General features: G+C 34.7%; 1 protein-coding gene across 1 annotated transcript in view; it reads right to left on the bottom strand.

Annotated features, from left to right (window-relative positions):
* LOC125061767 (ATP-binding cassette sub-family C member 4-like) overlaps positions 1 to 13,170 on the bottom strand; it is a 77,327-nt gene that overhangs the window by 27,781 nt on the left and 36,376 nt on the right. The window contains exons 10-13 of the mRNA XM_047667364.1: positions 12,834 to 12,998; positions 9,014 to 9,151; positions 7,872 to 8,039; positions 774 to 881 (exon numbers count right to left, since the gene is read on the bottom strand). Of these exons, the coding sequence (XP_047523320.1) occupies positions 774 to 881; positions 7,872 to 8,039; positions 9,014 to 9,151; positions 12,834 to 12,998 (579 nt within the window). The remainder of the gene's footprint in view (positions 1 to 773; positions 882 to 7,871; positions 8,040 to 9,013; positions 9,152 to 12,833; positions 12,999 to 13,170) is intronic.

Below are 13,170 nucleotides of genomic sequence, written 5' to 3'. Positions count from 1 at the left end.
ATATGTCTATCTATCTATAATATGTATGTATATCCGTTGCCTAGTACCCATAACACAAGCTTCACCTGCTTAGGATGGGACTAGGTCAATTGGTGTGAATTGTCCAATCATAAAAAAAAATATTTTAATGGATGGTAAGGTTTAAGGCCCTATCCCAGCACGAATTGCTGTGTCAGTGTCTCGGGGTGGATTGCGGGGCGCAGTGGAGAGCTGGAGCACTGAGGCACGCCGGCCCGTAATAACAATTAGTTATGTAAAACATTAAATTTATGTAATTTTATCCATTTTTTTCCTGAAATGGAGCCAAGTAGGCTTGCGATAAAAATATGTCATGTAAATTTCAAAATCATGTTCTATATACATTTTCGTCATAAAATGAATTCAAAGTGTCAAAAATTGGCTATGTTTGGATTTTTTTTCTATCGAGCGAAGTTATTTAAATCGTGTATCGATCTTTCAAAAATACATAAACTACTCAACTCCACCATATATTTTTTCCATTCTCCCTACTTCAAGAAACGATGACGAAAAATGGAAAGAAACAATGTACTTTTTTGGAGTTAGCGACCAGATCGGTCCTTAAAGAAGATTATTCTCATTAAAAACGTATAGGTCACTTATTTTGTGGTTGTTTGTTTAATTTTTTCCTTTGATAGATATAGACACATATATAAATATGATATTTATGCTTTTGTTCTAATGTAATTGATGTGTGTGTGTTGGAGTTAAACCGCAACAAATCCACAAATTATTATTGATCTTAAAACACTTACCAAAGATCCAGTATCTTCCTTGCTCTCTTGTAGATTGGAGAGCATCATTGAAAACTCCTTCCCAGAGGACACCAGCTCATCAAATGTACCCATATTTTCAACTTGACCCTGGAGAAAAACATTCTTTGGTTAGTGGCAACGGAGTACTCTTACTAACTTTTATTTTATACGTAGATCAGCCTTCTGAACGACACATATCGTTGACATGCGTTTATTTGATATCAATGGCGCTACAACCTTTTTAGGTCTGGGCCTCAGATTTCTGTATCTGTTTCATGATCCAATAGGCAAGTATGTGATAGATGTTCTTGACGTACGCGCTCGACTTTTTGGGTCTAAGGCAAGCCGGTTTCCTCACGATGTTTTCCTTCACCGTTCGAGCGAATGTTAAATGCGCACATAGAAAGAAAGTACACAGGTGGTAATCGAACCTACGACCTCAGGGATGAGAGTCGCACGCTGAAGCCACTTGGCCAACACTGCTACGCGTAACATGCAAGTGATTATTGTTCCTTTAGAGGAAATAATTTATTGATTGCATTTAACTAAATTGGAAAAATTTCTTTGAGATACAAGCAGAGATACTGAACAAATTAAACTCGTAAACTGTATCCACATTGAGATCCTTGTGAATAATAAATTTTTAATATACCATGGTGCATTGATAATGTCCCGAAGCATCGGGAACTGTATTATTTCTATATTGATCTTTTGTATAGAGCAGTTTCCGAACTATTTTTGTCCCATGCCCCAAAAAGTCTACCTAAAATTCTTATGCCCCCTTTATACATAATTTAAATATAAAATATTAATTGTTCATTTAAGAAATTTAATTGATAGGTTTTAGGAAGAAATCACTAGGAAATTGTAAACGAACAAAAAAGTAAGTTTTCAAAACACAACGAAAAAATTCAAATTCTAAATAATTTTAATAAAGATTTTTAATTTAGTGATTTTATATTAGGTTCCAATTTGGTAAGCTTAAATCTCAAGTCTGCACGTTGTGTTATATTAATCCAGCTGATTTCGATTGCCCCTTAACAATCAAATTGCACCCCTGTGGGGCTTGGAATCAACGTTGGGCAACACTGGTATAATAGTCCTAAATCATCTTCTTTATAAAGAATAACGGGTTATTACTCTTGCAGTGAAATAAATAAAAACAAAAGAAAAAATACATATTAATACATAATATGTATTTATTAATACAGTATTCCAGTTCTCTTGGAACGATAATTGGCAATGCAGGCCGATTAACAAGGCATTTAGCGATCGTTCATTACGAAATAATATCGTCGACGAGTTGAACAATCTTTAGAGTTAATGAAAGACTCTGAGTACTAAGTTGAATTATTTGTAGCGACACCTACAATTTGAAGCTAGAATAGCGACATTTTAATAGATTTTGCTGATGTTTTCGTAAAAGAATCTTCACCGATCAGCCTTGCGATTCTGTAACTCGTCATCAGTCATTTTATGATTTGGCATTCTAATAAGGTCCTCCTTGTAGTTTATTGTTTATCAGAATGCCAAATCATAAAATGACTGCTTCACGACTGATTTGAGCGCGACCGCCGCTGCGAAAACCGCTGTGTGAGTTCGAAATGTGAGTTACAGAATAGCAAGGCTGATCGGTGAGTCTGTACGGATAGAGATAAATTACGTATTTCTGTTAACAACTATGTCATTATAGTTCGACAAGAATCTTTCAAACTCACTTAATATGTATCGAAAGTAAATAGTTTGTGTGAATAAACAAGCATTAAGGAATATTATTAATATTATTTTATATAACAGGAGGGTCATCTGATGTTAAGTGATACCACCGCCCATGGACACACATTGCCAGTGGGATCGCGAATGCGTTGCCGGTCTTTTTTTTATTTAATAGTATTAGATTTATATTGATGAGATCCCTCTTGCATTAAGACACTCTCAATGCTCGTGGCTCGCGAGTGCGCTGCCGGCCTTGCAATTTTATTTAAAGGTATTAGATTTCTATGGATGCGAGCCCTCTCTTATTGAGACACTCTCAATGCTCGTGTCACGCAAGTGAGTTACAGGCCTTTACTTTTATTTAATTATTGTTTTTTTTAATCATATTAAACTGGACTAGACAAATAAAACCTTTTTACTTTGTTGTAGAAGAAGAAAATGTATTCAAAGATTATAGAGTTATTTTATTAGTAGTATCACAATGGACGTCCTATTGAAGTTAACCTATTTAAAATCCAATGTAAGACGATATTGTACGGACAGCAAATCAATCATTTTAAATGTAAATAGTTTAACAAAGTTAGAGGCTGTTTTTGGCTCTGTCTTCAGAATGAGTCAAAGATGATCTAATCGTAATAGTTAATAAATAAACAAATCAATGGCACTACAACCTCTTTAGGTCTGGGCCTCAGATTTCTAGTTCTTCTGTCAATCTAATACGCATTTCATCAGTCTCCTGTGCCTGACACATTCCGACTTTTTGGTTCTAAGACAAGCCGGTTTCCTCACGATGTTTTCCTACACCGTTCGAGCGAATGTTAAATGCGCACCTAGACAGAAAGTCCATTAGGATACCAGCTTGTCTTAGACTCAAAACGTCGACGGCGTGTGTCAGGCACAAAAGGCTGATTGATAAAGTAAAATAATCATGAAAGTGATGCAGAAATCTAGGCCCAGACTAAAAAGGTTGCAGCGCCGATGTTTTTTTAATAATTAGAACTGCTTTATAACCTTGTCATATACACATAATTTGACGGCTCATTGGTCTAGTGGTTAGTACCCCTGACTGCGAATCCATGGGTCCCGGGTTCGATCCCCGGCTGAGACGAACATCGAAGCGATGAGCATTTGGTGTTGGGCTTAGGTCTTGGGTGTTTAAATATGTATTTATATGTCTATCTACCTATAATATGTATATATATCCGTTGCCTAGTACCCATAACACAAGCTTCACCAGCTTAGCATGGGACTAGGTCAATTGGTGTGAATTGTCCAATCATAAAAAAAAAATATGCTTTTCTCTAGTAACATGAAAAACACTTGCTGACCGTACTGAACAATAATAACTGCAGTGGGAATAATTTCGCGGTTTTCCGTTGTGGCTTCATCTCTTTAAAATAAATTAATATTCCAATACAAGTTTTCTGATCCCGGTTCGTTTGACTTCTAGAAAAATAACTAAAACTATATAGAAATTTGCTGACTAAACTACCACTGAAGTCTACGAGCCATTTTTAGTTGGTGCGTTGCCTGCCTTTGAGGGAGGAGTATACTCTTACTTTAAACAATTATTGGAGTAATTTCCACGCTTAAAAGAAAGTGTCTTGTAGAGCGGAGCCATCATGATCGGATGAAATTTAGAATTAATACAGCACGAACGGTGATGACGAGGCAGGAGGGACCTAAACAACTCTTCTTCTCTCTCACTAAACATGTTTAAAGTGATCGTCATCGTCTGTCCTAGGCGCGACAGACAGCCCCTTGTACAGAGGCTGTTTCAGCGCAGAGGAATCAGTCACCCACGTAGTCCTGGAATGCGAGGCTGCGGCTAATCAACGTGCAGAAATCCTCGAAACAGTGAGATCGCTCTGCCAAGGAGACTTCTGTGCTTCTGGAAGGAGCTGGGCTGGCTAAATTAGCCAGGACTTTACGTACAACGGACCAATTACGAGTCTAAGGGTCGATTCGACTAAACTTCAATTTATACACGAGTAACTATACCAAGAATAATCTATTCCATGATTTTAATCTCGAGTAAATCCATAGTCGTTTGTCCACGTAATCGATAGTATAGATGTGCTAGGAATAACAATACGCGAATAGCAAGAGAATGGTGAACGAAAATAAAACTCGGCAAATAAATGTTGTTCTACAACGGGACGGTGTAAGAGCATACATCATGTCAACTCGATTTTGCCGTATTACAGTGTGAAAAAGTAGCTTTTAACAGGTGTCAAACGACAACAAAAAGTTTTTATTTCTTGTTTGTTTGAGGCTTTCGTCTAAAAAGGAACTTCTGTTGAGCCCAGTTGAATTTCATTCTAATATTATAGAAAATAAAAAATCTAAAAACAAATAAATAAATAATAAATTGTTTAAACGTTTCATTATACAATGCTAGACTATTAATTTAGTGACTGATTGGACTGACTGACGCCATTAAATTATTCTAGGAATAGCTGTTATACCGTGCGACACGGCGGTATAGTAGCAATTCCCGAATAAGCCCACTATTCTTAGAATTTGTAGTTGGTAAAACGTAAAATTGATTTACTCTCGATTAACTGACGATTTATTCTAAGATTAAGATTTACTCTTGTTTGGTCGAAGTGCGGAAAATGAGTCCACCAACCTATAACCGTCATGTGATTTTTTTTTGAAGTGAAACTTGTTTAGGCGCATAAGGGTAAAATTTTAAGGGGTAAAACGTAATAATAATATTAGCGTCACGAATATGTGCAGCGTTTTTGTCGATTGTTTAATCATTCTTAAAAGTCATACAAACAATATCTCAATTATTAGCAAGACTAAATGGTCAATGCTCGATAGTAATAGTGATTTTTTGTGCGGGACCTTATCACATATTTTCTAACTAGCGGGAGGACTGTCGTCGCTACTTCTCCAATAATATTTATAGGCAGCCCGCCGTCCCGCGAGCCACTATGCTTTTGATGCAGTAAGTGATTTTGCAGAAATCTTCCTATTGCAATCATCTTTATATCGTGCCACAAGAAATCAGAAGATCCTTCACAGTGTCTTTTATTACATATGACCTCAATAGCAATGGAAACTAATATTTTATTACCTTTCATAATTATGATAACGTATAAACGATTCGTTATCAGTCAGTGATAACAGCCGTTTATCTTACATGTGTACACGTTTAAATCTTTTAAACAAATTCAATATACAAAGCTAAAATTATTATATTTGAGCTAGGGCCCGCGACTTTGTCTGCGCAAGATTAAAATTTGTCCAAATGATGCGTGTAAGGGTGCGTACAGACTATGTAACATATTATATAACTTGTGTTTTATAACACGTCCACATTATGTAATCTTGTTATTCAACATTATAACATAAAACAATACTGTACACATTAGAATAACAATGCAATATAACAACGTTATATAACTATTTTAAATAACAAAAGAAAAACAAAAAAACGTAAATGCTGGGTTCGTCCTAGCATACATATCAATAACATGTTATTTTAACATGTTTTATAACATTCAGTGTCCACATTATCTGAAACATGTTGTATACCAATGTTGTATAACATGTTATGTTATATAGTCTGTACGCACCTTAAGACAATTATATCTACTTTAAATATCAGATGGTATAAAAGTATATATTTTCGTTTAGGAATCAATTTATTACTACCAAATGTGCATTTGCAATAAATTATCAATTTTTATTGTAGTTATGGTTCACTATTTTGGCTATAATGGCTTACACATAAGACATATATATATACTGAGGCGGGCATTTTTGTAGGACTATTTAAGATAAACATTTCCATCATATATTACATATGTGTAACTTTAGCGGTTTTCGCAGCGCACGCCAGAATAGCTCGCAGATGGTAGATTTTTTCCTACTTTCTTGATATTTCACAATTCACACGATATCTTTATAAATTGTAGTCTATATTTTATTCTGATATATAAGCTATATCTAATATATAAAATTCTCGTGTCGCGGTGTTCGTGGTTAAACTCCTCCAAAACGGCTTGACCGATTCTCATGAAATTTTGTGAGCGTATTGGGTATAACTTAGAATCGGACAACATCTATTTTTCATCCCCCCAAATGTTAAGGGTAGTCCACCCCTACATTGTTTTTTCAATTTTTAGATAAAAAAAATTTTATGATACACCATTAAAAAATTCATACAACCCCTAATTTTCACCCCTCTACGATCAACCCCTATTTTTTATTATAAATGATAAACATGGCAAAACGACGTTTGCCGGATCAGCTAGTTATTATATATTTTCATTAAAATCCATTCAGTAGTTTTTACATGGAAGAGTAACAAACATCCATCCATACTTGCAAACTTTCACGTTTATAGTAGCATTAATTTAAACGCCATAAGGAGAAAACACCGGCTTTACTAGAAGAGAATGTTTCTATATACAGAATCCCTGATATTATCTCCAATACCTTGAGACAAATAAAAAAAAACGTGTGGCACTCGGGGACTGCCACGGTAAAGCTATTGCAAAGCATTTTTTATCAACTTATGCAATTATAATTATTAAAGTGAAACTTTTATTACATCGTCTCAAACTTTTTCGTCTGTGTGTTGCATGTCGCGTGACGGTCGGCCGCGGAGTAGGGATAAAGTGAAAGGCGCTCGTCATAGCAGCCAAGGCCAATATGGCGGCACCTATAGTTCGCAGCAGCTGACCGTGTAGTGTAAAGACTATTATTTAATATGTGTATATAATCTAAATAATTGTTAAGTATTATGTATGTCGTACTCTCTAAGACACAGAGTTCAATAAAATATTAGTTGGAGACTTAGTCTACTTTTATTATTTCCCATTATCATTTCAATTTTCCAAGTATAAATTTCCATTTTTCAAAATTGTTTAGTTAAATGTCTATAATGTGAAAAAAAGTTTCACTTTTACCGTGGTTTCATAAAACCACACAATCCTTTGTTTATTTATTTTTTGCAGGATTTTTTTTCTTTGATATTAATTCAATCTACGACTCTACCAGACTCAGACTAACACGCCTATCCAATCACGCTAAACCGATGTGAGACGCAGTATGCGTTCTGTCCCGCTCTAACACGTATTGGCCACACCTATATTACGTCATCATGTGTTAGGTTTATTTCGTTACGGAATTTATTGATTCAGTCGCCGCGCTCAAAGCCCGCGATAAAATCTATGCAATAGCTTAAAAAATATATTTAAACAATAAACTACAAGCTCCCTCCTTATCAGAATGCCAAATCGTAAAATGACTGCTTCACGACTGATATGAGCGCGACCGCCGCTACGAAAACCGCTGTGTGAGTTCGAAAGGTGAGTTACAGAATCGAAAGGCAGACCATGAATATTACTGGTTGATAACACAAACCTCGTTCAGCACAATGATGTAGTCCGCTGCCTTCAGGAAGTGCACTTGGTGGGTGACTAATATTCGCGTCTTTCCCTTCAAATATCCATTTATACAGCCTTCGAAAAGCTGCCTTCCCACATTTGCGTCCACCGCAGACAGGGGATCGTCTAACAGGTATATATCTGACTGAAATATAATTTGAATTTAAATAAACAATCACTATTACATATGATGTTAAAATAGCATGTGTTATTCCACGAATTACATCCGTACTCAGAGATGCTTATTAAGTCTCTTACTCTATTTTAAATCATTGGTTAACTAATTGGCCATTTAATTTAGTAATTGACTTAGTTTTGATTGATTACTTCGTTACATTAAAATAAAATCAACATAAATCATTAGAGATGCAACGGGCGGCCTTATCGCTAATAAGCGATCTATTACAGGCAACCCTAATGAAAAAATATTTAAAAAAAAAGAAATACTAAGGGCAAGAATTGACAAAATAACAAAACTAAAATTACAATTAACACAGAAAAATTATACAATAACCAAACTATATCTATTTAATATAAAAACATACATTAACATATAAATCAATATGAATATAAATTAATATATAACAGTTCTCAGAGGACAAGAAAACTACAAACTCTGCTTTTGTTGTTTGTAATGTACAATTAAGTAATAAAGTACTCTGAGTACGAATGCCAACAATTGTTAATAATAGTGTATTAATTAAGATATTAATAGTTAAATTTTCACCAGAGAAAAGAAAAAACGTTAATATAGTTGCTAAAACTACATATTTTTAAAATATTTAATGAATTTATATTACAACTAGTGGACCTGACAGACGTTGTCCTGCATGATATTTCAAGCAATTAGTAAAGCAAAGTATGAAAGTACCGACCGCAGCGCCATCTGGCGGGCTGATTTGTGAATCTAAACCATTCCCAGATCCCCTTGAACACACACAAAAAATTTCATCAAAATCGGTCGTCGTTTGAGAGAAGTTCAGTGATATACACACTCACAGAAGAATTATATATATAAAGATGACCTCCAATAAGTGTAAAACAAAATATGAGAACGAAAACAAATGAAATGAGAAAAACAAGATGGAGAATGTTTTTAATAATAAAAAAACCAATTACATCTCTATAGACGGAGCGGGCCAAATTGATTCTGGCCCGTTGCCCTCCCGACATCGAAACCCCCCTCTCCCCCACCAGTGTCTGATCGCCATACGGGAATTGTTTGAAATCTTTCTCCAGAGCGCATACTTTGCATACCTATAATCAATTTAATATTAATCGAAGTGAAAGCTGCTTCTACTGGACTTAAATTCCTTTTGAAAATTGAGTAGAATAATTAAAGGCCGATTTACATTATCTTAGTGTTTAGGAGAGTGCTTTAGGATAGTACTTTAGTTGAAACATGTAAACGCTACTTGCTTTAGTAAACGCTACGCTAAAGAACTTGCCTTTCAAGTTGTACTAAAGCACTCTCCTAAACACTAAAGACCGCGTTACATTATCTTAGTGTTTAGGAGAGTGCTTTAGGGTAGTACTTTAGTTGAAACATGTAAACGCTACTTGCTTTAGTAAACGCTACGCTTAAGAACTTGCCTTTCAAGTTGTACTAAAGCACTCTCCTAAACACTAAGATAATGTAAATCGGCCATAAGATAATGTAAATCGGCCCTTATATTGGTGCCGTGAGCCATTTGGGTTCAGAAATGTTATAATAACATTATGCAAGAATGGTACAAAAATGGTTGCCACACATAATGGCGTGCAAATTAGTCTTACATAATTAAAGAATTTTTCTTGTATACTTGTATATTTCATAATCATAGTCAATACTTATAATAGTTTATCACAACATCATTATTAAAAATATATTATTTTGTTAAAATATCTGTTTTGTGAGCAGTGTCATCCTTGAGGTCGTAGGTTCGATCCCCGGCTGTGCACCAATTGACTTTCTATGTTCGCATTTATCGCTCGAACGGAAGAACATCGTGAGGAAACCGGCTTGCCAACCCAAAAAGTCGACATGTGTTAGGCACAGAGGGCCTATCAGATCAGATAGCAGATCAGCAGATCACCTATTTGCCTATTAGATTGACAATCGTAGGCCTATAAATATCTATAAAGGTTGTAGCGCCACTGATTTATTTATTTTCCCACAAATAATTTTTTTTTTAAAGTAGTGAAACAACTATGTAATTCTTTTAAGGGGATAGTGATTAAATAATTATAGGCAAGGTGCCTTTAATTGGAGAGTTTTCAGACCACAAGTTTTGACAAAAATTATAAATAACTTTTCATATTAAAACGATAAATAATATGACATTTGCATGTCTATTTTCCTATCTGATTGTATGGTTTTTTACAATGAATCAATCTGAATGTACCACTGTCTTTGCAAATAAACGATTTAATAATACATTTGTGAACCTATGTATTAATCTTCAATCTAGGTATGTAAAAATGCAAATCTAATCCAATTTCCAGATAGTTTACCTCATAGTATTTCGAAACATTACAACTTTAGTTTTATCTGTTTAAAAAAAAGTAAAACAGCTATAAAAACGTGTTTAGTTTTACAAATTTGTTACATTCTAGGAAATAATGTACACTGGATATGTAGCAATATAAATATTTGTGTAACGAAATAAAAAAAAATGAAATTGAAAAAATACATTTGTGAGGTAATCGCTGGAACTATATTGCTATATAAATATCTTAAAACAGTTTCACTTATCGCTATAATCGCTAATCATGAGTTTTGGATACTTCTAGAGACGTAAACTATTATCGCTGCAAATACTTTTGACCTTGAACACACATACGGCGCAGCTGATATAAAAAATAAAGTCGAATTGTTGACCTTCTTTATCGGTTAGAAATAATATTGTATGCAATTCAGTTAATAAATTTATATGTCTTAAATATAGCATTTTGTAAGAGTTGTATTTTAATAAGACATGTTTATTTGCTCCACAAATGAGCAATTTAAAACTAAGAGCGATTCGAATCGTCGACGACCAGTCCCTTTCCGAGCGGCTTGCTCTTGGCGTTGCATAGAGATGTGGGATATCTCTGCATCTTCTACCGTATTTACCGTGGAGAGTCAGAGAAGTTGTTCGGACTAATACCTGCAGCTGAGTTTTATCATCGGACGTCAAGGCAGAATACAAAATACCATCCGTATCACCTTGGCGCCCGCCACATCTGAGCGTTTCTTAAGGCAATTCTTGCCGTGCACCTCCACTATGTGGAACCAGCTGCCCACTGAAGTATTTCCGAACCATTCGACTTAGGGTCCTAAGAGCGTACCAATTTTTAAAAGGCCGGCAACGCTACGCGAGCCCTTTGGCACACTGTAGTTTTTTGATTCTCGGTAAAATATTATTTTTCATCAACAACATTCTTACCGTAACTTTGTTTTGCAGGTTCTTAAGTGGCGTAGACGGACCGCATGTTGCAGTCAAGACCGACTGCAATATGCGGTTTGCTCAGGAACTGCTAGAGCGGTCCGTGTATTGCGAATATGAATTTAGTATGGAAACTGCATATCGCCGTGCAGAAACCGCATATTGCAGTCGGTCTTGACTGCAACATGCGGTCCGTCTATGGCCCGCTGTATGTGGTTTAAATTTTCATTTAGTTTTGTTTATTACTGTTATTATTAATTTTTAGTTATTATTATTTATTTTTTTAATTTTATTTTGTGGTTGTTTGTTTAATTTTTTCCTTTGATAGATTTCTGTATGATTTCTGTAATATGTGTGTTAAATTTATGATGTATTTTCTTGTATTTTTTAGGCATACACATTGTTTTAGAATGTATAAATAAAATGAAACATCGATTAAGAGATAGGGAAACCGCTTTTTATGAAATCACTAAAAGAAATTAATTCTTCGATACGAAGCTTCGATAATTTATGTAAAATTTATTGAAACTATGCAGATTGCTTGAACATTGAAGATCGGATTCATTAAAATTCAAAAGGAATAATATTCCGTTTAAAATTACTGAGTCAAGCACGCCCTAAACATAATACTAAGTTAACATATATGTAGTATGTTGCACAGATCCCAGTTAACAAACACGTTGCTACTAATATTATGTTCGCATAGTGAGTTCGCAGTAACGATATTGTGTATCTATCTTATGTATCTAATATAGTAATATTATATATTTTTTCGACATTATTGTATTGTATCTACTGTCAGGATTATGTGACGATAGAAGAATTTTATCACAACCCTTTTGTCATAAATAAAGTTTTTATTATTAATAGAATCGCTTGTGGTATACATATACTACAAAAATATTCATAAGTCGCAGTTTTTTTTTATTTATATATTTTATTTATACAAAATATATAAATAAAAAAGATCCATTGGTACACAGAAATATTAAACACTCGTCAAATGAGAGGCGCAAACTTATTTTTTCTTTTTCTTTGCTACTGTGGCTGCTGTGGTCTCTGGCAGAATGACCAGCGCTGTGGAACTTTCTGCTCCTCAGCATAATGCTGAGCCAGGGCCAATTACAACCACAGTACACACACATTGCACACTTGAAGCGAACCGAATGGCAAAAGGGAATTTTTAATTTTAATTTTTTTGTTTTTGATATGTCTTATTTTATTTTTTCTTTGAGTAATGTTATTTTGTGTGTGTATTTTCATATATAATAAATGTTATGTCTATGTCTATGAAACTAGCTGTGGTCTCTGGCAGAATGACCAGCGCTGTAGCACAGTCTGCTTCTCAGCATAATGCTGAGTCAGGGCCAATTACAGCGGCACACACGCATTACACTTAAAACCTACCTTGTTCTTTAAACGAAAAAGAATTGTTATCTCTCATTCTTTTTTTTTGATTATTGTATTGTGTGTGTTTTGTTCGTAATAAATGTCATTTCTATTTCTATGTCTATGTCTATGTCTATACATACCCTCCTATATTTATCTGCGTTGTAAGGCAATCCAAACAGAATGTTCTCTCGTACAGAACTCGGGAACAGCCAGGCCTCCTGGCAGGCGTACGAAATGTTTCCATACACTGATACGCTCCCACTTGCGGCGGGCAACTCTTTCAATAATAACTGCAAGATGGATGACTGAAAACAAAAGAATCAAACTTAGCTACAAAGTACTTGGAACAAATTTTGGGCATTAAAAGTCAAAAATCATTTATTCATGTAGGTAACAATGTACACTGACCTTTTATGACCGTCAAAAAAAATGAAAAAAAAACGAAAAAAAAAAGAAATGAAAAAGAAGTTCAATACG

This window comes from Pieris napi, chromosome 24 (genome assembly GCF_905475465.1).
Source record: "Pieris napi chromosome 24, ilPieNapi1.2, whole genome shotgun sequence".
NCBI lineage: Eukaryota > Metazoa > Arthropoda > Insecta > Lepidoptera > Pieridae > Pieris > Pieris napi.
The sequence above is the reverse complement of the archived record's forward strand: the minus strand, read 5'-3'. Positions and strand labels throughout refer to the sequence as shown.